The 25,395-nt window shown below is 44.0% G+C and overlaps 1 protein-coding gene across 6 annotated transcripts in view; it reads left to right on the top strand.

Annotated features, from left to right (window-relative positions):
* Positions 1-19,419, top strand: part of LOC144529471 (CCR4-NOT transcription complex subunit 3-like) — a 36,940-nt gene extending 17,521 nt beyond the window's left edge. For 4 of the 6 annotated variants that reach the window (XM_078268586.1, XM_078268583.1, XM_078268584.1 and 1 more), the window contains 13 exons: positions 346-441; positions 2,860-2,982; positions 3,202-3,292; positions 4,193-4,326; positions 6,196-6,252; positions 7,441-8,446; positions 8,546-8,651; positions 9,356-9,503; positions 11,356-11,452; positions 11,772-11,997; positions 15,925-16,057; positions 16,651-16,776; positions 18,982-19,419. In XM_078268586.1, the coding sequence (XP_078124712.1) occupies positions 346-441; positions 2,860-2,982; positions 3,202-3,292; positions 4,193-4,326; positions 6,196-6,252; positions 7,441-8,446; positions 8,546-8,651; positions 9,356-9,503; positions 11,356-11,452; positions 11,772-11,997; positions 15,925-16,057; positions 16,651-16,776; positions 18,982-19,080 (2,442 nt within the window). In that variant the 3' untranslated portion in view covers positions 19,081-19,419. The remainder of the gene's footprint in view (positions 1-345; positions 442-2,859; positions 2,983-3,201; positions 3,293-4,192; positions 4,327-6,195; positions 6,253-7,440; positions 8,447-8,545; positions 8,652-9,355; positions 9,504-11,355; positions 11,453-11,771; positions 11,998-15,924; positions 16,058-16,650; positions 16,777-18,981) is intronic. The other 2 variants (XM_078268588.1, XM_078268585.1) reach the window with 1 other exon arrangement.
* The last annotated feature ends 5,976 nt before the right edge of the window (positions 19,420-25,395 follow it).

The following is a 25,395-nucleotide window of genomic DNA, read 5'->3' as shown; positions in this document are numbered from 1 at the left end:
CGCTAAGGATGCACCTGAACACACCTACCTGTAAGACCAGCAGGCCCATGGGCGCAGGTGGATTTGCTATTTAAATGACGTGGGCGCTGGACAGGAAACTGACAACTGCATCGGTCTTAAACCAGCAAAGACACTGTCGTCGGGCTTTGCGCTGCGCCACAAAGGGTGCCAGATAGGGTCCCTTGTGTCCAAGCAACATGTCGGAAAGCCAGAAACCTTCAGTTAACTTTCACATGTGATAAAGAAAACCGGCAAATCTCAAAGATTTTCTGATAAATCTAACTTAAACAGTTGTTTTAGAACCCCATCACACTGTTAACTTTTTCTCCCCGTCTTTCCTTCCAGAACACGATCGACACGTTGAACATGCAGGTGGACCAGTTTGAGAGCGAGGTGGAGTCTCTTTCAGTGCAGACGAGGAAAAAGAAAGGAGACAAAGAGGTCGGTGTGTCCTCATCTCTGATCCATTCATCGTTTCGTTGTTTTTCTCTGTTCATAGCTGACGCAGATCAGTCGGTCAGTCGGCCCCGGGGCCTCTCTCGTCTCTCTATCTCCCTCTCTCCGCTGGAGAGATCAGATAGTGTGCTCTACATTCATCATCTCTCTCTGCCCTGACGACGTTAATCTTGCTGACCACTACTTCTTTCACTTCTTTCACTCCCCCTCTCCAGGGACCTCACTTATAGAAACCCCTCTCTGGGTTTATCATTGACGACAGGGCAGTCAATTCAAAGAACATGAGGAAAAGGTCCCACGTACGCCGTTCATACCTGCAATGTTATAAAGATAGTTATGTCTCAAAGTATTTACAGCCGATTTCTTTCTGGCATCAAGATCACTTTCTCTGTAATTGGCTTTTATTTTAAATCTGTGCAAAGGAACGTTTTTTTTTATAAATGGGACCCAAAAAAAAATCCTGCACCAGTTAACCAAAGTCTTGACCTCACCTCTTCTAAAAACGTCACAAAAAAATAACGATATATGCGATTTTTTTTTTTTTACTGGACTCTGAGAAATGTTTTAGCTTGCATGCTGTTTCTGATGTGTTCACAATTAAACACCTTTAGTTAATCATAGTTAGAGTCAGTTAAAGGTACTCTAAGCGATGTCAAGCGTTTTTTAGGCTACAACATTTTTTGTCACATACAGCAAACATCTCCAATACATCCGCTAGCTGCTTGGCCCCTGAACACTGTAAAAAAAAAAAAAAAAAACGCGGTCTCTGTAGACAGCCCAGGCTCCACAAACAGTAACAAAAACAAACTGTGCCAACCTGCACCACCAAACATAACAGTCTTCCAGCGTTCCAGCCAATAAACGACAAAATGGATTTGGGGGTGGGGGGGGTTAGTGCACAGAAGGGAGGGGGGGGGGGGGGGATGAGTAGGAGGGAGGGGCGAGCTAGCCTCGTTTTGTTTGACAATACTTCGAACGTCAACAAGAAGTGCCGTCACCCAACATCGCTTAGAGCACCTTTAATCATAGTTAGAGTTAGCAGATGAACTGGCTCAGTCTGGATGAAAAAGTTTGTGATCAAAAGTCCAACACCAGCGAGAAATTAATCTCTAGAGCTCAAGTTAGTTTTCCTAGAAGCTTTTTTTTCCGGGTTTTGGCCTGAAGTCCAAACAAACCCCTTGAATGCCATTTTAGCCTGCATGGGACATTTAATGCAGTTCCATACTTTCCTCGGTACTTAACGTCGGACCCACATTAGGAGTTTACATTTAGCCTTTTAGCGCCTGTACAGTATGCCCTCAGCACAGAAACGTCCTCATGTTCCTGACATGTGCTGGTGCAGCATTAATATGTATTATGAAGAAACGCATTAAAATGTTCCACTCTGCTGCCTCCACTCATGCAGTCCAGCAGCAGCCGCCGAACAGCGTGCATCTAAAGTGGCTCCGCCTGCGTGTTTTAACAGCCGTTAGTGTTTTTATAATCACATCAGCTCAGCCAGTGACCCCACAGAGTTACACGTGTTTCTCTTCTGAAGGTTTGTTCCAAAAGAAACATCCAGATATGTTTTTAGTTTCGTCCAAATACCTCGTGGCTCAAATATAGCACTGAACTGAAACAAAGAAACAAAACAAAACAATGCAAACTTTTGTATCTGCATACAATTTACTTATAGCCTTTTCCTTAAATGGTCCTTTAGAGATACTGTCTTCTTCACCAATGGCAGGCTGTCATATATGTTTACTCAGTTGAGAGACAGGTTTCCATAAGTGGTCCCAAGCCTATAGCTCCAGGAATGTATCTGCACCTGTCACAATAAGCAAAACCTCTACATAGGCCTATGACAGTATCTCAATATCACAGTTTCAGAGAGGAGACCGTTTATTACTGATTCTCCCTTTCAACTAACTCAGTTTCGCGATATGTTGCAGCCTGTCGCGATGGTTTTCTTTCCCCCCAAGTTCCTTCCATCCATCCATCCATCTTCGTCCGCTTATCCGGGGTTAGGGGGGGGCGGGTGGCAGCAGCTCCAGCAGGGGACCCCAAACTTCCCTTTCCCGAGCCACATTAACCAGCTCGGACTGGGGGATCTCGAGGCGTTCCCAGGCCAGGGTGAAGATATAATCCCTCCACCTAGTCCTGGGTCTTCCCCGAGGCCTCCTCCCAGCTGGAAGTTCCTGGATCACCTCCCTAGGGAGGCGCCCAGGTGCCCAAACCACCTCAACTGGCTTTTTGCCCAAGTTGATATCGCTCCAAAAACGATAAAAAAAAAAAACAATGTACTGTGCAGCTCTATTGTAGACATTGTATGACCGGAAATGTTAACTAACACCAGAATTGTGTTCTCCCCCCTTCTCCCCCTGGTTTCCCCAAACCTTGCCCGCTCTTGTTGTGAAGAAGCAGGACCGGATTGAGGAGCTGAAGGCATTCATCGAAAAGCATCGGCACCACATCCGGATGCTGGAGACCATCCTGAGGATGCTGGACAACGACTCCATACAGGTGGACGCCATCAGGAAGATCAAGGTTCGCTTACGTCTTTATGAAACAAAGTTAAAGGGGAACTCCAAGTCTTTGACGTTTCCGTACTCGTACATAAAGCTCATGTCATGTGTGCCTTCTTTCTTTCTTGTTGCAACCGCACACTTGCACTGTCACATTGCAAGAATTCTTGTATCTGTGGATATCAAGGAGTGTTTTGCAGATTAATTATCTCCCTCTTTCATTTGTTCTGTCTTTATAAAGGACGATGTGGAGTATTATCTGGACTCGTCGCAGGATCCAGACTTTGAGGAGAATGAGTTTCTGTACGACGACCTGGACCTGGAAGAAATCCGTAAGTAGAGAATGAGCTGTTTTTTTTTTTTTCAATTTGTTTGTTTGCACAGTACACACTACAAATACAAGTTGTATAAATTTGGAGCAAAGTTCTGACAAGTAAAGCCACAAGTAGTCTATATCGACAACGATTCATTAACGGCATTGCTCCGGTGCCACCGGAAGATTCCCCGGATGTCCGTTTCCTTCCGCTTTCTTTGTGTTCTAAACTCCAGATGATTTGTGAGGACTATGGTTAACTGCTCCTCAGATCTCTGCAGGGTAAATCCAGACAGCTAGCTAGACTATCTGTCCAATCAGAGTTTTTTGTTGCACAATTAAAACTTCTTCTGAACGTACACATGTTCCACCAAAACAAATTCCTTCCCGAGGCTATTTTGCAGAGACCCCATTTTTTCGTCCTCCACAGCTCTGCGGAGGAGGGTCTGGCTAGTCCACACAGCATTCCGGGATGGGAGAAAAACGTGCTCTGGTTTATTGGCATTTCTTTAAACCAATGACAATCGTCTTGGGTGGCGCAAAGCACCGGACAGAGCGACGGTGCCGCTGCAAAACAGCCTCGGGAAGGAACGTGTTTTGGTGGAACGTGTACGTTCAAAGGTTGTTTTAGTCGTGCAACAGAAAACTCAGAGTGGACAGATAGTCTAGCTAGCTGTCTGGATTTACCCTGCAGAGATCTGAGGAGCAGTTAACCATAGTCCTCAGAAATCCACCAGGAGTTTAGAACGCCAACACAAAGAACGCGGAAGGTGACTGATACGCGGCGGAAAAGAGCGTGATCCGGCGGATTTCCCGGCGGCAATGGAGCAGTCCCGGAAGTGCAAGGTCGTGGATATAGACTAGGTGTAATATAATAACCCTGAACTCCTCCCCTCTCTGTGTCTCTGCTCACCTCCAGCTCAGGCGCTGATCGCCACCTCCCCGCCGGGAAACTCCAACTTGGAGGACGAGATCTTCCAGAATTCCAGCAGCACACCCACCTCCACCACCTCATCTTCACCCATCCCCCCCTCACCTGCCACTTGCACTACGGTAAGAAAAACAACACGCACAACTACTTTCCACTTGCTATCAGCATGCCAATTTGCCTTCTTACATTCAGAAAGTGTTTGTGTGTATTTTGTAGGGGTGTACGATTCAGAAAGTACGATTCGGGATCTTATACATCCCTTAGTACATTCATGTGGATTTTTTATTTAGTTTATTTAGTGTCTTTTATTGTCCATATTATTCATGTGGATTTGTTATTTTAACATCCTGTTATGAATGTGTACGTTGTGTGTGTGATGTCTGTAAGCTACTAGGACCTTGAATTTCCACTTGGGGATCAATAAAGTATCTATCATGTGATTGCAATAGACATACAATTTATAAAAAATGTTTAAAATGTGAATTGATTTTGAATCGGTACAGCTTGAATCACGATTCGAATATGAATCGATTTTTTTTTTTTTTTGCACACCCCAAGTATTTTGTAGGTGTAACATTTTTTTTATTTGGAGTCACACAGTTTTTCATGCAAACAACAAATTAAAGAGTAATTTGGACCTTCTGGTTGCTCAACAGACTATAGTTTGACTTTGTCATTTGTGCTTTTCCACGTCTTGCCGTCGGCTCTCTTCGCTCCTAACTGAAAAACAGAAATCCTCAAAATACTAGAAATCAATAAAGAAACAACCCCTTGACCCACTGCATTTCCACCGAAAACAAACAACCTGTCAGGTTATGTAGCTCATCATTGGCCTTCTGAATTTGTCACTTATAGTTGTAATGATGTTACATCACATTACATTACATGTCATTTAGCTGACGCTTTTATCCAAAGCGACTTATAATTAAGTGCGTTCAACCTTAAAGGTGCAAAACTCCAGACAACAAGTAGTAAGTGCAAGTACATTAGCTTTAAATAAGCCAAACTACAAAGAGCCATATGAAAGTGCAGCTTCAAGAAATATATATTTTTTTATGTTTATCCGAGGTGTAGTCGGATGAGATGCGTAGGCTTTCGGCCATCTTGATGTCAATAGGGAGCTCATTCCACCATTTAGGAGCCAGGACAGCAAACCGTCGCGATTTCGTCGAGTGATTAGTTGTCCCTCGCTGTGAGGGGGGGCAGCAAGCAGGTTGGCTGATGCAGAGCGGAGCGGGCGGGTTGGGGTACAGGGTTTGACCATGTCCTGGATGTATGCTGGGGCTGATCCGTTCGTGGCCCTGTATGCAAGTACTTGTGCCTTGAAGCGGATGCGGGCAGCAACTGGTAACCAGTTTCGAGAGCGCAGGTGTGGTGTGAGAGAACTTGGGGAGGTTGAAGACAAGTCTAGCTGCTGTGTTCTGAATGATGTAATATAGGTAGTATCTGAAAATGAAAGCGGTCGTTGCATTCACGTTGAGTCAAGTCAGGTTAATAACTAAAATATAAATGTAAGATAATTGCCTTTTGTATGTGCTATCGCTGCCATCTGCTCTTATTGTTCTGCTCCGCTGTCATTATATCATCTGTTCTTCCTCTCCGCCCACATTCAGCATGCAGTGAGAGCAGTTATTATAGGGCTGATGTGTCTGAACAGAAGGCGTGGTATTATTAAATGCTGCTGACATGAAGTTGGCATGAAAGGGAATGTAAAGGGATGGGATGTCAGCCGCAGTGAATCCTGGGAAATGTGAACTCCAGTCGGTATTGTTCAACTTTTAATTATCCAAGGAAATGGTTGATTTCACTTTTTATTCCAACGATTTGGACCTGCAGCCTTCTGGTCACAAGAAGTCTTCTGAAAAATCTTAAATCGGCGTGAACTTGTCTTCTTTTATTTTAATTTCTTGTTTTCACACCCACTGGCCATTCACTTTTGGGTTTTTTTCTGTGGCCTAATGTTCTTCATTTGTCTTGGTTGTTTTTTTCAGGAGAACTCAGAAGATGACAAGAAGAGGGGACGTTCAACAGACAGCGAAGTCGGTCAGGTGAGTCTAAAGAAGACACTGCAAGTTAGTGTCCCTCTTTTTATCACCGTGTCTGCAACCCCCAGAAATACAGAAAGCTCCAGGAAATCCCGCTAAATAAGTTTTAGCGACAAGTCTGGTAATCGTTTTTTATTAGGTCAGTTCTGAAAAACATTGAAACAAATAGATCCGCACACCAAGTAGGGCTGGGCGATATGGAGAAAATCAAATATCACGATATTCTTGACCAAATACCTCGATGTCGATATTGCGACGATATTGTTGGATTGACAATTGGTGCTTTAACAAAATATTATTTACACAATGAGATTTTTGATAAATGATCATCAGAAATGTCGATTTAATGACAAAGTGTGTAAAGGCAAATAATAGAACAGCTAGAACAGTCTGTTGAGTTCAGAAAATTCTCTATTCACTCTACTCTAATGCAGTCTTCAAAACCAGGAAAAGACCACACTTTATATATTAAGATTTTACGAAATCTAAGACGATATCTAGTCTCGCATCACGATATTGATATATTGCCCAGCCCTAACACCACGTAGCTTTAGGATTGTAATGCTGATTCGAGTGTTTCCAGCACCAGGCTCTTCCTCATACATGCATGTTAAGATTATAACGGGAGCTACTTGGTGTCAGGATCTATTTGGGGGTTTGGACTGCTGTTGGGCCCAAATAAAAGTGAACGGGCTTAGAAGACACAGGATTGATAAACTGGGAAAATGTTTTTTAATTTCACTGGGTCTTTTAAGCAAAACATAATTGTCCTAATATCTTAATATCCTATCCTTGTCCTAATATAGTAGCCCTAATATGCTATAATATACTGGAATTCTTCTTATAGTTATTAGTTATGAAGGTTTTTACCCCTACATGCTTGTTTTTTTTTTTTTTACACTTTGTTTCTTTCGTATGCTACTTGTATATATTTTTTATTGAAATTACATTTTATGTCCAGGTCACGTTGACATGTTTTTTTTTTTGTTTGTTTTTTTTTCGCGATTTTCTTCTCTTTTGTAACAAGCCGCCAATGTAAAAAGCCTTTAACTAGTCAAACTTGCAGTCTGAGTTAAACACACTGTATATTTAACTCGTGTTTCCTCTCAATAAACGACTATTTTTACGTAACGACGTGAGCAGCACTTCCAACAAGACAAACGTGTCAAAGTCTTTGTCCTTCTTTTCCAGTCACCTGTGAAGAACGGGAACCCCTCTTCCTCGTTATCCTCTTCCTCCTCCTCCTCGTCTTCCTCCTCCTCATCCTCCTCCTGCTCTTCTTCTTCCTCCATCCCGGGCCTGAGCTCATCCTCGCTCGTCTCTATGGCGACCATCACGGGGGGAGGACTCAGCGGCTCCGGGGCCAACAGTCTTCACGGCAGCTTGGGGGGTCTCCTCTCCAACACCTCGGCCGGCAGCTACAGCAGCGCCACCCAGCAGCAGCCGCACCCGTCGGCGCAGCAGCAGCAGTCCAAACACCTAGCTGGCCCCGCCTCCTCGGCTCCTATCTCCATCCCCAACTCCTCCACCAACAGCCACCTGGTGTCCTCCGCCCCTTCCCCCCCCAATGCCATCACGCAGGGGCTCTTCACTTCCAGCTCCCAGGCCCAGTCTCTGTCGGGGCCCGCGCCGACCTCCAACAGCCTCGGCCTCAGCCTCGGCCTCTCGCTGGGGAAAGGCGGCATGTCCGGCTGCATCACCACCAGCCCCATGTCCGGGAGCCTCGGCCTGTCAGGGATGCCGGCGTCCCTGAGCAGCATGGCGAGCCTCCTGTCTGGCTCCACCCCGGCCCCCTACGCCCAGGCAGCCGCGTCGGGAGCGATCGGCTCCGGCCTCCCAGGCTCCCTGGGCGGCATCGGCATCAGCCCCACGACGACCCACAGCACAGTGGGCTCCATCGGCAGTGGGAGCATCACGGTCGGCGGGCCGACGTCCTCGACGGGAGGTCTGCTGGGCCCGGCGCCGGGGTTGACCAACGTCGGCTCTGGCATGCTGGGTTTGGGTTCTGGTCAGTCGGGGATGCAGGGGTCCTCCCTGGTGTCACTCAGCCCAGTCGGAGGCTTAGCGCCGGGTAGCGGAGTGGGAGTCATCGGGAGCAACGGAGGCAGCTCTGGATCAGCAGGGAGCGGAGTGGTGGGAGGGAACTTGTCGCTCTCCGTCAGGCCGCCGAGCCAACAGAAGCAGAACGGTAGCACCAGTGAGTATCCGAGTGGCAACAGCCAGTGAGCGGAAGATCAATGCTCTTTTCCATTTGCCTTTGACATCATTTATTTACTTAATTTTTTTAACGTGACAGGTTACAGCGCTGTGGTAGCAGACAGCACAACAGACTCCGCCCTCACCAGTGCCAGCCAATCACAAAGCAGCCAACCCTCGTCTTTGACCTCCGCAGCCAATCAGCCGTGAGTATGGTGGAACAGGTTCTGTCATGTAGAATGATAGGAACTGGGATTAAAATCTCATGCTGAAAGAAATCTAGTGAACAGCCCAAATCCCTAAAGCATCAACAATTAAACCCTAGGGCTGTGCAAATGATCGGAATGTTAATCACGATTACGGCTTTATTTTGGCTCCTAATGATCACAAAAAAAGAACGACGAGAAAAACAATTATTTTTTCCATAATCGAGCAGCCCTACTAAACACAAACCGTTCCTTATCGAGTTTCCCTTTTCCCCCCTTCTTGGGTTTTATTTGGGTGCCTTAAAGGTGCAGTAGGTAAGACTTATAAAACTACCTTTCTGTGATATTTGCTGAAACTGACCCTATGTTCCAGTAGAACTACATGAAGCAGGTCATTTAAAAAGAATCCGGCTCATCTGGCTCCACCTACAGCCTGTAGTGAGGTTTGCAAAAATCCACCGCTCCCTGTTCAGATGCACCAATCAGGGCCAGGGGGGGTGTCAGTCACTGCTCATGCACACGCATTCATTCTCCCTTGTGGGGGGGGGAGGGTCTTAGGAGACCGTTTTGGGCTTCAGCAGAAAGGGGGGGGGGGGGGGACTGAGAAGTTGTCGATGTTCAAAGTCCTGGATCTTCGCAATCCTACCTACAGCACCTTTAATGTTGGGTGTCTTTGTTTTCTCGTTCTCTTCCTGTCTCCCCAGTAAGGACACTGGTTCCAGTTTACTGGGCTCTATTTGTCTGTCGTCCAGCTCCCCGTCTCCGGCCTTCTACAGCGAGGCTAAATCGGTGAGCGGCGGCAGCCTGCTGAACGGGCCGCTGTCCTACTCACAGTCCTCCGACAGCATGAAGGTGAGAATATGGCGACACAGAGGCTCTATTTAAATGTTTCTATATTTGAATATTTCACATACAGATTGCATTTTAACAGCAGGTGTAAATTAAGTAACACATTTAAGGTATGATTTAATATCCTGAAGTTGTTGATGTTCAAATTCTTGGGCTAAATCCTGGATCTTCACAATCCTACCTACAGCACCTTTAACTTCTTCTACTGATTTTTTTGTAATACATTGCTGTCTGAAGGTATTCATGGTGGAACGTTTCACTTTATTGCGTTATAGAATTCATTTAAAATCGATGACATTTACTTTTTAGGCAATTCGTTCTACACACAATAACCCATGACTGTGAATTGTGGGACTTTTTTTTCTTTTTTCTAAATCCGGTTTAATCAATTGAATAATTGGATAATCTAGAGATATCTCCAAGGATAATCAAAGCCAACAGGACGCCCAGTTTGGAGTACCATAGCAACGAGTCTGAGTACTTGTAAATGTTATGAAAGATTTCAGTTTTCAAAAATCCAAAAGTGTTTTTTCTGTAAAGAATGAATTGCCCAAAACAGAAAATGTAATCATCTTCAAATTACATCTTTAACACACTAAATTGAAAGAGTCTAAAGCCACTTTATATGACCGACATGTAAGAGTTTCTATTGACTTCTCATGTGTGCACAAAGAAGATCACGGGGTCGAAAGAACAAATTACATTTTTGGAATAGAGAGGCTTATTTCTGCATTTCTGCAGCTCAATACTTAAATACTTTTTTCAAACTACTAACGTTGTTTCTTGCAGCTCTGACAGCTTAACTCTATTTCAAAACATTTTAGACATAGGTTGAGTTAATTGTGCATTTGGCACGTTTAACATTCAGGTACAGCACATGAACAGAAAGTATGTGGACACCTGAACATTACACTCCTGTGTGAATGTTGAGCCCCTCACTATGAAACCACGAGGATTAATCTGCTGCTCTAACAGCCTCCACTCTCCTGGGAATGACTTTTTTAAGATGTTGGAACCTGGCTGCAGGGATCTGTTCCCATTCAGCCACGGGAGCATTAGTTAGGTCCAACACTGATGTTGGGTGATACAGTCTGACTCACAGTCGGGGCTCTGTGCAGGCCAGTCAAGTTCTTTCACACCAAACTAGGGAAGCCGGAGCATTGTGATGTTAAAACAGGAAAGGACCCTCCCCAAACACTTGGACACAAAGTTGGAAGCCCAATATTGTCCAAAATTTAATTGTTTGCTGTAGGCTTTTGGCCATACAGTGTAGTTATTTTGATCCCCTTGTCATTCGGGACTGGAATTTGCTCCTCCGCAGCGCCGTTAAAAGCATCTTTATTTTTTTTTTGGGGCATTTTAGGCCTTTATTTTTGACAGGACACCTTAGACATGAAATGGGAGCGAGAGAGGGGAATGACATGCAGCAAACGGCCGCAGGTCGGAACCGAACCCACGGCCACTGCATCAAGGACTGAGCCTCTGCATATGGGCGTGCGCTCTACCAGGTGAGCTACCCAGGCGCCCACATCACAACCATCTTTGAGGGGCGCCTGTGCCGTGGTTTCGACTCCATCCTGAGGCCATTTGCTGCATGTCATTCCCCCTCTGTCTCTCTCTCTACCCCCTTCCATGTCTTCAGCTGTCCTATCAAATAAAGGCCTAAAATGCCCCAAAATAATAAAGAAAGCATCTTTTGAGGAGAAGAGTACACAAACGGCAACAACAAAAAGCCAAGCCAAAGTGATTTCCATGACAGCATTATCACTGGTGCGAGCTGCTCCGTAGGGGCAGGTGCAATAAAGGGCGCGCACACACAAGTTTTCCCATGAGTCTCCTTGTCTGTCCCCATCAGACCCAGGAGCCTCTGAGCAGCCTGAAGTCCATGGCCGAGCGAGCTGCACTCGGCTCAGGGATGGAGAGTGACGTGTCCTCCCTGCACCTCACCCCAGGTAACACACACACACTAACACACACACACTCTAACACACACTACCTTAATAAAAGGAGATAGAGGGTTGCCACAGTGCAGAAATAGAAAAGCTGTAGTTTAACAGAACAGAATGTCATCTCGCCTCCCACTCTCAGCCTCCCCTGAACAAAAAAAGTGCTGATGATATTATCAGCCCTGACTCAACTTCTCTCTCTTTGTCTCTCTGACTTCGAATCCCCCCCCTTCGCACATCCTCTCTCACTCCCCTACATCCTTCAATTTCCTTCACCGTCGCCCTTTCATCTCTCTCTGTTGCTTCTTTGTCCTCCGACTTCAAGTCTCCGTCTCCTGTCTCCCTTCAGACATCTTCCCCAGCAGCACTACGGCCCCCTCGGGCCCGCCGTCGGCACCTCAGCTCTCGCTGTCAGAGGTCAGCATCCCCCCGTCACTGGGCGTCTGCCCGCTGGGGCCGGTTCCCCTGTCCAAAGACCAGCTCTACCAACAGGCCATGGAAGAGGCGGCGTGGACGCACATGCCCCACCCGTCCGACTCCGAGAGGATCAGGTGCAGTGAACCATTTTCCATTCTTCCACCACGCAGATAATGAAATAACAATAATACAATATATAATAAACCTTCATTCTGCACTCCAGTCAGCATAGTTGAAGAAATCAGTCGTCGTACTTCCTTTAGTACTTTTTTGGCCAGCAGTGGTGGAAAGAAGTACTCAGATTCTTTACTTAAAAGTATTGATGCCATGATCCGTTCAAAAAAAGTATAGAAGTTTTATCAGAAAGAGTGAACCAAAAGTAAAAGAACTAATATCTCTGATGACCTTTCAGTGTATAATGTATTTATTATTATATATATATATTATTGGATGGATGTTGTTGATGCATTAGTCCGTATCCACTTCCGGGATTGCTCCGGTGCCGCCGCAAATTCTGTACGTCTCCTTCCGTTTTTTTGTGTTGCCGTTCATGGATTTCTGAGGACTGTGGTTAACTGCTCCTCAGATCTCTGCAGGGTAAATCCAGACAGCTAGCTAGACTATCTGTCCAATCGGAGTTTTCTGTTGCACGACTAAAACAACCTTTGAACGTACACAAGTTCCACCAAAACAAGTTCCTTCCCGAGGCTATTTTGCAGCGCCGCCATTATTGCATCCGACGCTTAGCACCGCCCAAGACGATTGTGATTGGTTTAAAGAAATGCCAATAAACCAGGGCATGTTTTTCTCCCATCCTGGAATGCTGTGTGGACTATCCAGATCTGGCTCGTCTTCTTCGTCGATCTTACTATTGGGACTATTGATGCATTAATAAGTAAAAAGCTATTTCACATACTATTGATTGATGTATACCAATATTTTGTATGCAAAATGTAAGTCTCCTCTACTACATTGTAGAGAAAAATATTGTACTTTTCAATCCACTACACTTTGTTTTCAGTAGTATAAATTGACATATAATGGAAAAGCACAAGTACAAATACGTCAAAACGGTACTTACTCTAAGTACAGTACATATGAATCTATATATATATATAATCTCAATTCCAAAATACAGATGAAAAGCTTCTAAAAACAAAACTAGTAGCTTAAACACTGTCTCTAGTCTAAAAGTGGATTGTTTTCTCAAAATATATCCTAGTTGCATTTTTTTCCGATTAGTCTCCGCCCTTTTTGTTACTGAGAGCTTTATTTATACAATACCATTTTGTTGCAGATAATAAATCAAAACATTTATCCTCTACTTGTAAATCTATGAAAATAAGATAAAATCAAAGAGCACAAAGGGACCTCAATCACTGATCTGAGCAGAAACGTTTGCATTTAATAGTTACATTTCCGTCGTTCTTTTATAAAGAAAAAGATTTGGAAGAACTTGGTCCAAATTCTGCAGCTTTTCTTTATTATCTAACAATCAGCTGTGCTAATCACGCTGCAGCTCGCACGGAATAACGTGGACGTAATGGAACTCACACCGCTGTTTTTGATATGTATTCAAAATACCCCAGTATGCAGTAATGTAGCATATCTACACGCACAATTAGAGAGCAGATTATGCTGGTTCTCTATCCACAGTGCAGTCAGCCCACACAGGCACAATTGACATTTAAATCCAAACACTCAAACTCTCACAGTACCTGTTGTTTTACAGTCCGAGGACAGCGACACACACACACACACACACACACACACACAGGCCAGAATGTGGGTTCACCTAATCACTCCTCACTGTGGTTGGGAAGCTATTTCTGCAACAGTTACGTCAGCTACGAAGGAATGAGTTTAAAGCTTTGTGGAAGTCTCTGGGTGAGAATGTGAGGTGACTTCTTTTTTTTATTTTTATTTTTATTTTTTACTTATTTTGCCTTAAAAAGTTGTCGTAAAGCATTCAAGGAATAGTTTGACGTTTTAGCAAAAACGATTGTCTTTTTAGTGGAGAGTTGGAGGAGAAGACTTGTAGCCCTCTTATATCTGTGCAGTACTAAGCTAGAGCCAGGGGACGGTTAGCTTAGCATAAAGACTGGAAACGGCTCCCTCTGATCACACTATTTTAAATATATACTTCTTTTTCTGTTTAAAACAAGAGTGTGACGTCGCCAGTCAAGTGAAATAAACACGACAGGAAAGTCTATTGTTCGGCGTGTTTTAGAAACTAGAATTCATTTCCAGCACCCACACACATTATTTATATTGTTTTGATTCCTCTTTTCACCCTGTGTGTTGAGCTCTCTGTTTTAGCTACAGAGTGAGACATCTCACTTCTGTTCCATCTTTGTTGGGAGTCGCACATGCTCAGTAGCTAGGTAAGGACTACTAGCCAGTCAGAAGCAGAGTATGAGGGCGTGCCACGCTAGCAGCTAGGCAAATTCTCTGTTGGAGATGGTAAGTCCCTTTGGGCTGGACTTTGGGCTTTTTCCACTTTGTAAACCTATAACGTGCACAAATAGATATGTAACACAATAAAAAGAAAGGGGGGGGGGAAAGCCAAAAAGCATAATATGAGCACTTTGAGTAATCATATAAGTACATGAGTAGTGTGTTAGTCAGATACTTTAACTCATGAGTTACCAGTCTCAAACCTCCTGCTTGTTAGTGGGGACATGATCATTACACACTGAGCCGGCTAACAGCCTAATGGAGACAAACTGGGTCTGTCACGGATCTAAAAATGCACGGTCTGACTGATGGATCAGTCAGTTGGTCCCGAAAACGTGACCGATATTTAATGAGCGTTTGGCTTTCGATTACTAAATGTTTCTGTTTTACTTCAGATGAGAGGTCAGTGTGTTGATAAATACCGGTAGTCTATTTTTTCAATTATATTTTCGAACCCGTGATTACATCGTAAAACTGAAAGATCAATTTCTGAATGACAGCCAGAAATCACAACCTTGTAGCTCTCTCCATGATCACGGTGTCCAAAGTTATAAACATTTTCCAACATACAAGAGTTATTATATATTTATTGTTATTGGAACAAGGTCTCTTGCATTCAGCAAATGCAGAATGTTAACAGTAGGGATCGACCCGTACTGGTTTTTCAATACCGATTATTATTATTATTAGTAGTAGTTAATAAAACTGATAACCGATATTTGGAACCAATATGCATTTACAGTGAAAATGAAAATCTTTGTCAAAATTGAGATTTTGGAATGTTACAAACGCCAACACAAAACTTTGTTTAAATGCCTTAAGCATTTATATAATGAATTAGTAGTCAGTATCATTGGCGTTCCACTTCCGGGATTGCTCAGGTGACGCAGGAATTTCCGGCGAATGTTTTTTCGCCGATGTCCGTTTCCTTCCGCTTTCTTTGTGTTGTAATTTTAACCTCCGGTGGATTTCTGAGGACTATGGTTAACTGCTCCTCAGATCTCTGCAGGGTAAATCCAGACAGCTAGCTAGACTATCTGTCCAATCTGAGTTTTCTCTCGCACGACTATTTTACAGCGGCTGCGTCCGGCGCTTAGCGCCGCCCTAGGCGATTGCGATTGGTTTAAAGAAATGGCAATAAACCAGAGCACGTTTTTCTGCCATCCCGGAAGGCTGTGTGGACTCACCAGACCCTCCTCCGCCCCGCAGCGTGTGGATGGTCTGGCAAAGCGAGACTAATGAATTAGAATCTTTCAACATAATACGCAGTAACCGATTTAACATTTCTTTCATTCATCTTTTCATTATCATATTAACCGTTTTTCTTCATAAGATAAATGCTGGAATAATGTTACAAATCACAGATTTAGACTTATTTTTCAGTGGACCTTACATTTAGGTTGTATTACTTTATTTAACATGATTGTAAAAGGTGCAATATGTAGTTTAAAAATAATACATTGCGAGTTGTAATCGCAGTATCTGGCAGGAGAACTAGGGTTGAACGATTTGGTGAAAAAATACCCCCCAAAATGGTTCAGCCCTAAGTGCCTTCTTTGCATCCGTTTTGTCTTACTAATCCTCCCTCTGTGTGGATGTTACAGGCAGTACCTGATGAGGAACCCGTGCCCCACCCTGCCTTTCCACCACCAGGTGCCACCGCCCCACTCCGACACTGTAGAGTTTTACCAGAGGCTTTCCACCGAAACCCTCTTCTTCATCTTTTACTACCTGGAGGTAGGCTGTGGGATTCGGTGTCTGAAACACACGTTTTCTTGTTCCGTAGATACATGTCGATCGTCTTATCTGCCAGTTTAAAAAGAGAACTATTCACAGTCAAAGAAACGGCGAAGGTGTACAATACAACGGTTAATCTCCAAATAGGGTCGGGCATCGTTTTGATTTGAACAATTCTGACTCCAATTCTTCCTTTAGATTCCGGTTCTTATCGATTCTTTGAGGGGTGGAGTTGAAACGGGTCACATGCTTATTTTCACAGATAAGAGGATTTTTTATTTTAATTCAAATGGTGTTTTACAGTTTTACCGGCCTTTTTCAGCCACACTTTAGCGAGCCGCTTACTGTGCTCCGTGCGCCTGGCCGCTACGGAAACCAAATCTTGCGGATGTTAAATTTGAAACCGATGATCAGATTCCAATTTAAAAAAAAAACAAAAAAAACGATTCAGTTGTAATTGTAATTTTTTAAATGATTCCAAGTTGGAACAGGTTCTCGATGCCCAATCCTATCTCCAAATAACTCAATGGAAGTCTGCACCAACTGTATTTTCTGCACGTGTTCCTGCTAATTCATTATTTTCTTCTCTGCAGGGCACAAAGGCCCAGTATCTGGCAGCCAAAGCCCTGAAGAAGCAGTCGTGGAGGTTCCACACAAAGTACATGATGTGGTTTCAGAGGCACGAAGAACCCAAAACCATCACGGATGAGTTTGAGCAGGTCAGCTTCACATTTTTTTTTTTTTTTTTTTTTTTTAACATCTTAGAGGAGAAAGATGATTGAAGGCCCATACCAGTGGTTCTGCATGTTTTAGCCTTTTTCTAACCCTTTTTGAAAAAGCATACTGCAGTTATTAAGAGATCCGAATGACGTCTTTCTGCTGTTCTCGGTAGAACAAGAATGAATGAATTAACAATTCATGCAGACTTGATATTCACTGAGATGAATAACAACATCTCAGGGGAAGTTTCCAGAGTCTGCTGATTGATTTCTATGCCCTGCGGTCATGAATGGAAACCAGGCACTGCCTGAAACTGTAGAAAGAAATGCGTCCTAAACCTGCACAGCGTCACGTCGAAAATAATCAGCAGAAATATGTAAATGCGTGATTTTATATTGAAGGATCTTAAACCTGTAAAGAACCGATTTGTAATCTGCAGTACAGTAGTCATGATGTCTGCTTTAACCCAGAAACGACAACTTGCTTGGCAAGTTTTGGGACAGGGATCTTGTTCCTCAGTCCGTATTTGATATACAGTTCGGGGTCCTGATACATTTTTAAGATGAGCAAAAATGCCCCAAAAAAATCATCTTTAAATTCCACCAGGCTCATCTGCGCTGCGTTCTGGCCGTGCGTTCCGGCACAACGCTTGTGATTCCACCAGCAGCACGTCCCAGAAGTAGGGATAGACCGATTATCGGCCCTGGCATATTATCGGGCCGTTTTTTGGCAGCTTGCAGATTATCTGCATCAGCGTTTTATTTGCCTGAGAACCAATAGTTAGTTGACTAAGAAGTGTGCTACGTTGGCTCCGCTACAGCTCTGTGTCCGTCCCTCTGCTTCGATTTCACTCACCACGGAGTCTGACTTAATGTCCCGCCCACAAGTAGCCTGACAAGCCAGACCCACATCCAGATGTTGGGTCTGGGAACTCCCCATTGGCAGGGCTCAATCCGAGGGGCGGGGATAAACGGTTGTTTTTCAAATTCCCTCTGCACGCAATAGGATAGCGCTACAACCAACCAGAGCAACGCTAGTTGATAGATTAAACTTTTGCCGTATCCGGTCAGCCAAACACTGAACACTTCTTCCTTTTTTAAGAATGACTTCAGTGCCGTTCTTTGTTCTTTTCTCAATGAAAATCTTAACTCTAAGTCTTCCAGAGTCGCGGCCAAAGCCGATTCCAAAGACCGCTGTTCACCGGCAGCAGCAGCCATCTTCTTTGTTTTCAAGTAGCAGGGAATTCACGCGGAACCGTCGCAACTCTGCCGTCATTATGTTAAGCCCGCCCACCGACTCTATACACGATGTGATTGGCCGGACTAGAGTTTGGTTTTTCCAGCTCGCAAGCCAACGGAGAGTTGCTAGACGACCCTGGCTGCAAATTACATTTGCTGCCGCTAGGGTGCGTCTAGATTTCTAGGCTATCCCACAACACTATCGGACCTTTTTACTGTGCATTATGTTGAAAGATTCTAATTTTATTAAATAATGTTTAAATCGGTTATTGGTTTTATTAACTACTAATAATCAGTATCGATATCGGCCTTGAAAACCCAGTATGGGTCGATCCCTACCCAGAAGCGGCTCTCCGCTAAAAATAGGCCGGGCAGGAAGTGGAGCATCCAGACAATTTTCAAAATAAAACGCCCTGTGGAAACTTCCCGGTCAAATATCCCACCACTAGTAAGCAAGTGAAGTTTATTTGTAGAGCACATTTTAACACCGCTCAAGCTGACCAAAGTGCTGTACAAAGTTGCATTTTAACAACCACGACACAGCCACAAATCTTTGACCCATGTCGTTTAGAACTGGACTAAATGGGAGAAACCATTTACCCCTGTAGACCACTTACTTTTTATGGTAGAAGCGAAACTGTCCAGGAAAAAGGACCAAAGCAACAAAATCTGAGAGTCGGGCAGGCAAACCGCTCTGCTTCTGAGACGCTCCTGGGGGTTGGTACGACGCCTGGCGGGCAACAGAACAAAAGGACCGAGGCACATCTGCGCCTGGTGGCTTTCCGGGGGGTTATGGATGTTTCCCTGCTTTTTACACAAAAGCATGCTGGGAGGGGCTCGGAAAAGATGCATTCGTGCACACACTAAAACCTTTTTTTTTTTTTCCCAGAGCAGGTTCAGTTGTCGAGGCAGCCAGGTCGTCCTCTTGTCTTTAAATAATGCCTTTTGCATGTTATCCTTCTTCAGGGAACATACATTTACTTTGACTATGAGAAATGGGGCCAGCGGAAGAAGGAAGGCTTCACGTTTGAGTACCGGTACCTAGAAGACCGAGACCTCCAGTGACCCGCAGAGAGGAAGACAGACAGACGGACGGACGGACAGACAGCTGAGGACGTGAGAGAGGGACAGACGGATGAAGAACAAACGCATGAAGAAGGGTGCTCCACCTGCTGACATTCCTTTGATTGACCTCAGCTCGGGGGCGTGAGCCTCCAACCACGCCTCAGCATCCTCACCCCAGCAGTGATTACTCCTCCCACCCTGTCATCCCTTCTTCTTCCTCCTCCTCCACCCATCAGGTCTTTTATTTCCATCTTTTCCTGAACTGGAACTCTCTTTAAAACAACAAGGCTTTGGTTTGTTTTGGCCCATAAGACAAAAAAAAAAAAAAAAAAAAAATAATGTCACCTAATAATCAGACTATCGTGTGCTTTTCCCCCTCTGTGTTATCTTCTTATGTTGGCTTTAAAAATGTTTGCATATATCGGCCCCTTTAAGAACCAAAGAGAATTGGTTAATCACACACAGTACAGGCTTTGTCCCCTCTCTAAAACGGACTTAGAAGAGGGAGCAAGTGTAGACCTCAACCGCAACACGTGTCGTGTCAGTGCTGCAACATGTCTGGAGCAGTGATCCAGCAGCAGGGCAGGATTCAAGTGAGAAATCGGACCTAAGTGTTTTAAATCCAGCGAGAAGCCAAGTCGACGGAGGCGGCGGTCAGAGGGGATGTGAGCTGACTCGAGATCGGTACAGGAGCTTAACGACCCGGAACCAGAACCTGTAAGAAATGCTGAGTTTCTGGGCTCTGCCTTGTTTTTCCACTTTCTATATTTATATAAATATATATATATATATATTTTACAACCCTTTGGATATACATTCAGCAGCCAGTTTATAGGTACAACTAGCTGATTAACTAGTACCTGAGTGCCCGTTATTAAAAAAGTGACACGAGTCTGAGTTTTTTCCCAGTGACGATAGAGTCGCTGGTATGAGCTTTCTTTTGCATTTACGTTTGGTGACTGTTAAAAGTCTGTTTCATTCAGTTAATAGAAGAGCCCCATCCCCCCCCAGGCAAGCAAAAGACCTTAACTGCAACGCCCCTAAACGTCCACCTCTAAACACGTGTCCTCCCGGTATTTATTTTGTAGCGTTTGCCGTGTTACAAACACGTTCCCTGCCCTCGGGAGTACCTGAACTCGGGTTTACCGTCGCCTCCCCGAGCAGTGCAGAAGTGTAGCTCCAGGAACTGGCTCCCCAAAGCGCTGGAAACAAAAGCAGGGCCTGTGACGACGGGCTACAATTTCAACCACGGGTCGTTAACTTCTTGTAAGTGTTGTTTTTTATTTTTTTTTATTTCACCTCTACACAAAATCGTCCACAAATGGAATGAGAGTTTTTGCGAGACTCCAAACGTGATGGCTCTGACGTCACCGTTTTGGCCGGTAAATGTGAGTTTCTGGTAGCTAAATCCTGTTGTTCTCCTGCCCTCCTGGTGCTGCTGCTCCATCGCCTCAACACCGACGAGCCTTACCAGCTGACCCTCGGAGCAGTGAAGCTGCCTCTGGCGTGCAGTGGCTCCGACTGGACTTTTAAGGTTCAGTGGGTAACTTTTATAAAATAAAAAAAACAACTTTTTTTTTTGGTCATATTTCCTGAAACTGTCGCTATATCCTGATAGTAGCACGTTAGACAGATAATCTTGGAGAAAAAAATGATGTCTCCTCTGACTCCACCTACTGCTACTGACGGCATTTGCAAGTTTCCACCGTGCCCTAAAATGATTTTTAGGGAATGAATTTTTTTTTTATTCACGTAGTACTGTCTGGATATAGTGACAGTTTGGGCAAATATGACAAAACGTTATTTTCTATGAAAGTTACCAACTGCAGCTTTAACCTGACTGCCGTAGACGTAAACACCGTAGACGCAAACACCGTAGACGCGTCCGTCTGTCCACCAGGGTGGAAAATAAACAGCGCCAGCAGCCAAAATGTGGGTAAATGTTTGGTCGTGGGTGGCAGAGCTCCTCTCGTTTGTACTCTGGCGGAGTGGTAACAGCCGCTGGTTGATTTGTGTGAATCCTCCAGCTGCTGTGGTGTAAAAATATCCTGCCCTGCCTCCTCCCATCGAGCCGCGGTGTCGGTAGTAACTAACTTTTTTTTCTTTTTTTTACCTGGTGGGCTGTGTTATGTCACAGCACTTTGGGAGGACAGGGATCATACATGGAACATTAGAATATATGTCGGAATTGTGTTTCAAATTCTTTGTTTTGGCCCTGGAGCTTTCATAAGTCTCCGTGGTTCACAAGGCGTTGTTACTTTAAATTAAAGGGTCAGTTCACCCAAGTATTATTGAAGAAAAACAAAATGTGGTATCCAGTCTTACATATAGATTTGGTTTCATTTGCCCGTATTTTGAGGTATTCAAGAGATTGAATGAGGTATTTACTACAACACAATGGAGGTCATTTTTTGGGGAAAATGCGATGAATTGCTTTCTTGCCAAGCGAGGTAGATGAGAAGATCGATGACATATTACATATCGATCTGTCGATGTAGTGATATTGAGCTCCATTTAGCTTAGCTTAGCATAACGACCGGAAACAGGTGAAACACCTTGCCTGGCTCTGTCCAAGGTGAATGTACACGTCTTATACATCGTTGTTTAATCCAGTGTTAAAACAGGAGCTTGCCGTTTTATGGTGTGTGTGTCGGGGGGGGTGGTTATATGTCAGGCTATTTCTCAGCAGTAGCTTCCTGGAAAAAATGTCCCACACATAACTCCCTGTAAATAGTCGTCAAAATCACGTTTTAACCCAACGTGATTTCCCCCTCTGTACCATCTACCCCGCTTGTTTCCAGTCTTTGTTGCTAATCTAAGCTAGCATCTTTACCCGTACAGACATGAGACAGCGGTATCCACCTTCTTCTCATCTAACTCTCGGCAAGAACGCAAATGAAGGCATTTCACCAGAATGTTGAAGATGTTTTTTTAGTTGGGTTTGTTTTTTGGTGGACCGATGGGTTTAACACTAAAAAGGCTCCAGCAGTGACCCCCGTGAGCGTCGTGGGTGTTGGACGCTACCAGCAGGCTGGATGGACAGTGTGTTAAGTCTCCCACCAGCCTCCCTCTTCCTCCCTCTCTTCCTTCCTCCTCTTCTCTCGGTGCCCAAGAGCACAAACTGAGCAACACCAGCACTGCTGCCCACATCTCCTCTGTCCTCCAGCTCTCTGCTGCATGTTTACACACCGAGGGCTCGGACCGGTCACACAGTAAACACACACACACACACACACACTGCCCGCGTCTCACTACCGGCAAGTCATGACTTTAGCTTTTTCCACATCCTGCTGCCAACGCACAGCTTATTTTTGTTTCCTAATTTTGTTATATATTTTTTTAAATCACCCAAACATTTTGATTTTGATTCAGTTTTTGGACTGGCTTTATCTTTTTCTGTCTCCCCCCCCTCTCACTCTCTCTCTCTCTCTCTCTCTCTCTCTCTCTCTCACAGCCCCCCCGCCAGGTAGATATTTCCTTTATTTCTCAGGAAGTATTTGATAGATCATTTTATGAGGAAATGTATCCACCAGCCACAGCACAACAGCAACAAAATAAATAATTGCCCCCCTCCCCCCTCCCGACACATTCGCACCAAAAATTTAATTTGTATCAATCATTTGAGAATGTCTCTCTAGACCTGCCAGTGGCCCCTTTTCTTTGGAAATGCAAATATTATCCTCCAATGTTTGGAGCAGCACCTGGAAGAGAGACGATTTTTATATTTTGTGTTTGGTGGATTTATTCTAGTTTATTATTCTTTTTTTTTTTTTTTTTTAGAGATTAATTAGGGAAAGCATTTTGAAATCCCAGAGGGGAACGAGGACCCCTGTTCTTTTTTTTTTTTTTTTTTAAGATCAGTAACTTTTCAAGAGAAGTATGGGGTGTTTTTTTTTATAGCCAGACAGACAGACAGACAGACAGACAGACAGACAACTCTACACTTATTCACTTGACTGACAGTCCTGCTTTTAACCTGATTCGTTTACTTTCTTTTTTTTTGACAAGCGGAAGGGATGAGAGGTCAATCCGAGAGCCGAAATGTGAATCTCTCTCTGCCCCTTGACAAGTGTTGTATAGACTCTCATTCTTCAAACCTCCTTTGTTTTTTTTGTTTTTTTTGTTGTTGTTGTTGTCGTCAGACAGCATGGAATAATGACACTTGCAAAGTGGCGCTGAAAAAGTAAATAATGACATAACCATGAATAAAGGATTGTAAAATATTAATAAAAAAAAAGTACTTTTCAGAAAACTGTTGTGGTTTGTGATCAGTTTCCAAATACAGAAGTATAATATAATAATAATCAGTTTGCATGCACTGGACACCGTATCCCATGGAGCTCTGAGGTTCATCACTGGTTTTAAACCCCTCACCATTATGAACTGTATGAACGTGTTGGACGGCCTTCTCTATCAACACAGACTTAAACACTCGCATATTTAGGTCTTCTTCCATCCTACCTTCTGACCTATATCAGTGTAAATAGTATCGGGAGTTCCAATCTTGGTTCCCAGGATCTTTTCCTTCTGTCTGTTCCGAAGGTTAGAACTGAACAACGGTTAAAGTTACTCAGGCTACCAAAGAATACCATTATTCCTCTGTTCAATTAGGCCTAAGCGACGCACCCCAAGCTTCCATCCTTAACAGACCGGTCTCTCCACTGCTGGCTGTTCCAGTTTAACGGGAGAGAGGAGCGAGAGGGGTTAGGATGGTGTCCGGGCTCTGACGAGCTGTTGCCACCACCATCTCCAGCCAGAGATGACGTTATTCCTCCAGCTTCTTCTGGTGTTGCCCCCCCGCCGGCGGGAGGTGAATCGGTCGCACTATTAACGTCATCGCTACACAATTTCTTAGTAAAACCAAAAATGAATGAAACTGCCTTGTTTTGTTTTTGCCATGGCTATATGATGCTAACTGCAGAATGGATTTTAAGGACGTTGTTTGCCGATTAATGGCCTCCAACGTTTATGTTTCTATTTATATTCTATTATCTAGCTCCCCCGTAGTTCGCACCCATGTTATAGGTTTACAAAGTGAAAAAGCCCAAAGTCCACCCCAAAGGGACTTACCATCTCCAACAGAAAACACTGTTCACAAACTGCTCCAAACAGCTCTATTGTAGTCCAGCCTTTACTTCCGTGAGGAACGTGCGTACACTTTGTAATAATGCTCACCTAGCTGTTAGCGTGGCACGCCCTCATACTCTGCTTCTGACTGGCTAGTAGTCCTTATCTAGCTACTGAGCATGTGCGACTCCCAACAAAGATGGAATAGAAGTGAGATGTCTCACTCTGTAGCTAAAACAGAGAGCTCAACACACATACAACTAAAATATGGTGTTTTTTGAACATGAAACCATGTAAACCTATTCTGGTATAACCTCTAAATACAATTATGAACCTGAAAAGGAGCATAATATGAGCACTTTAAGGATGCTGTTAGCAAGCCTGAGCATGCAAAAGCAAAAGTGTCCCAATTAAAGTGTGAAGTTTGTAGATAATATATCCGATACTGGTTAGCTGTGGTCCTGCTGCCGCAGCAGCACATTTCTGCTGCACCTGTCACTTCACTGAGCAGCATGCAGGGAGGGCAGAGCGCTACGCTGCACCTTTCACACTGGAAGTGTGACTGCATTATGCGGTGCTGTATGGAACAATAAAGCTTTAATGAAGCTTTAGTGGGAGAATGTGGCAACGTACCGCTTGTGCTCAGGGAAACACATTAGCAGGAGCTGCGTTTGGTTGGAGATGTTTCCATCTTTGCTGCACAGATGACCTGTCAGCAGAGGGGGGGGGAAAGTTACATTAGTAAGTGCATTCACAGTTTATTTACATTCACGTAAATATTGCACAATTTGGAAAAACTTGAATTCCACCGGAGTATTTTAACTTCGTGCAACTTTATACTTTTGCTCCATTTCTGTGGACAATAACATTGTATTCTATTCTACACTCTATTTCTTACCAAACCTCGTATCTCCATATTTCATCATTACAGTTCTTTTTTTTCACAAGTCAATGCTATTGGTCCCCCTTTATGTTAAAACAGTGACGAGGCGATTTCGTCTTACTTCAACTTAAGGAAAATAGCTCAATAAAATGTTTTCAAATAAGCTTTTGGACGGTTTTGGACATACAGGGTTTTCACCCGACGGCGACAATTTGTTTGATGGCTGTAGGTACTAGTTCTTTTACAGATATTGTAAAACATTTACATTAAAACATATTTAATAAAATATTTATATATATATAAAGTAGATATAATCAGCTCCACTTGCTCCTGCTACATTATTAAAATGTACAGTAAATGTGCTT

This window comes from Sander vitreus, chromosome 14 (assembly GCF_031162955.1).
Source record: "Sander vitreus isolate 19-12246 chromosome 14, sanVit1, whole genome shotgun sequence".
In the NCBI taxonomy this organism is placed as follows: Eukaryota; Metazoa; Chordata; class Actinopteri; order Perciformes; family Percidae; genus Sander; species Sander vitreus.
This window is presented reverse-complemented; position numbering and strand designations above follow the sequence as displayed.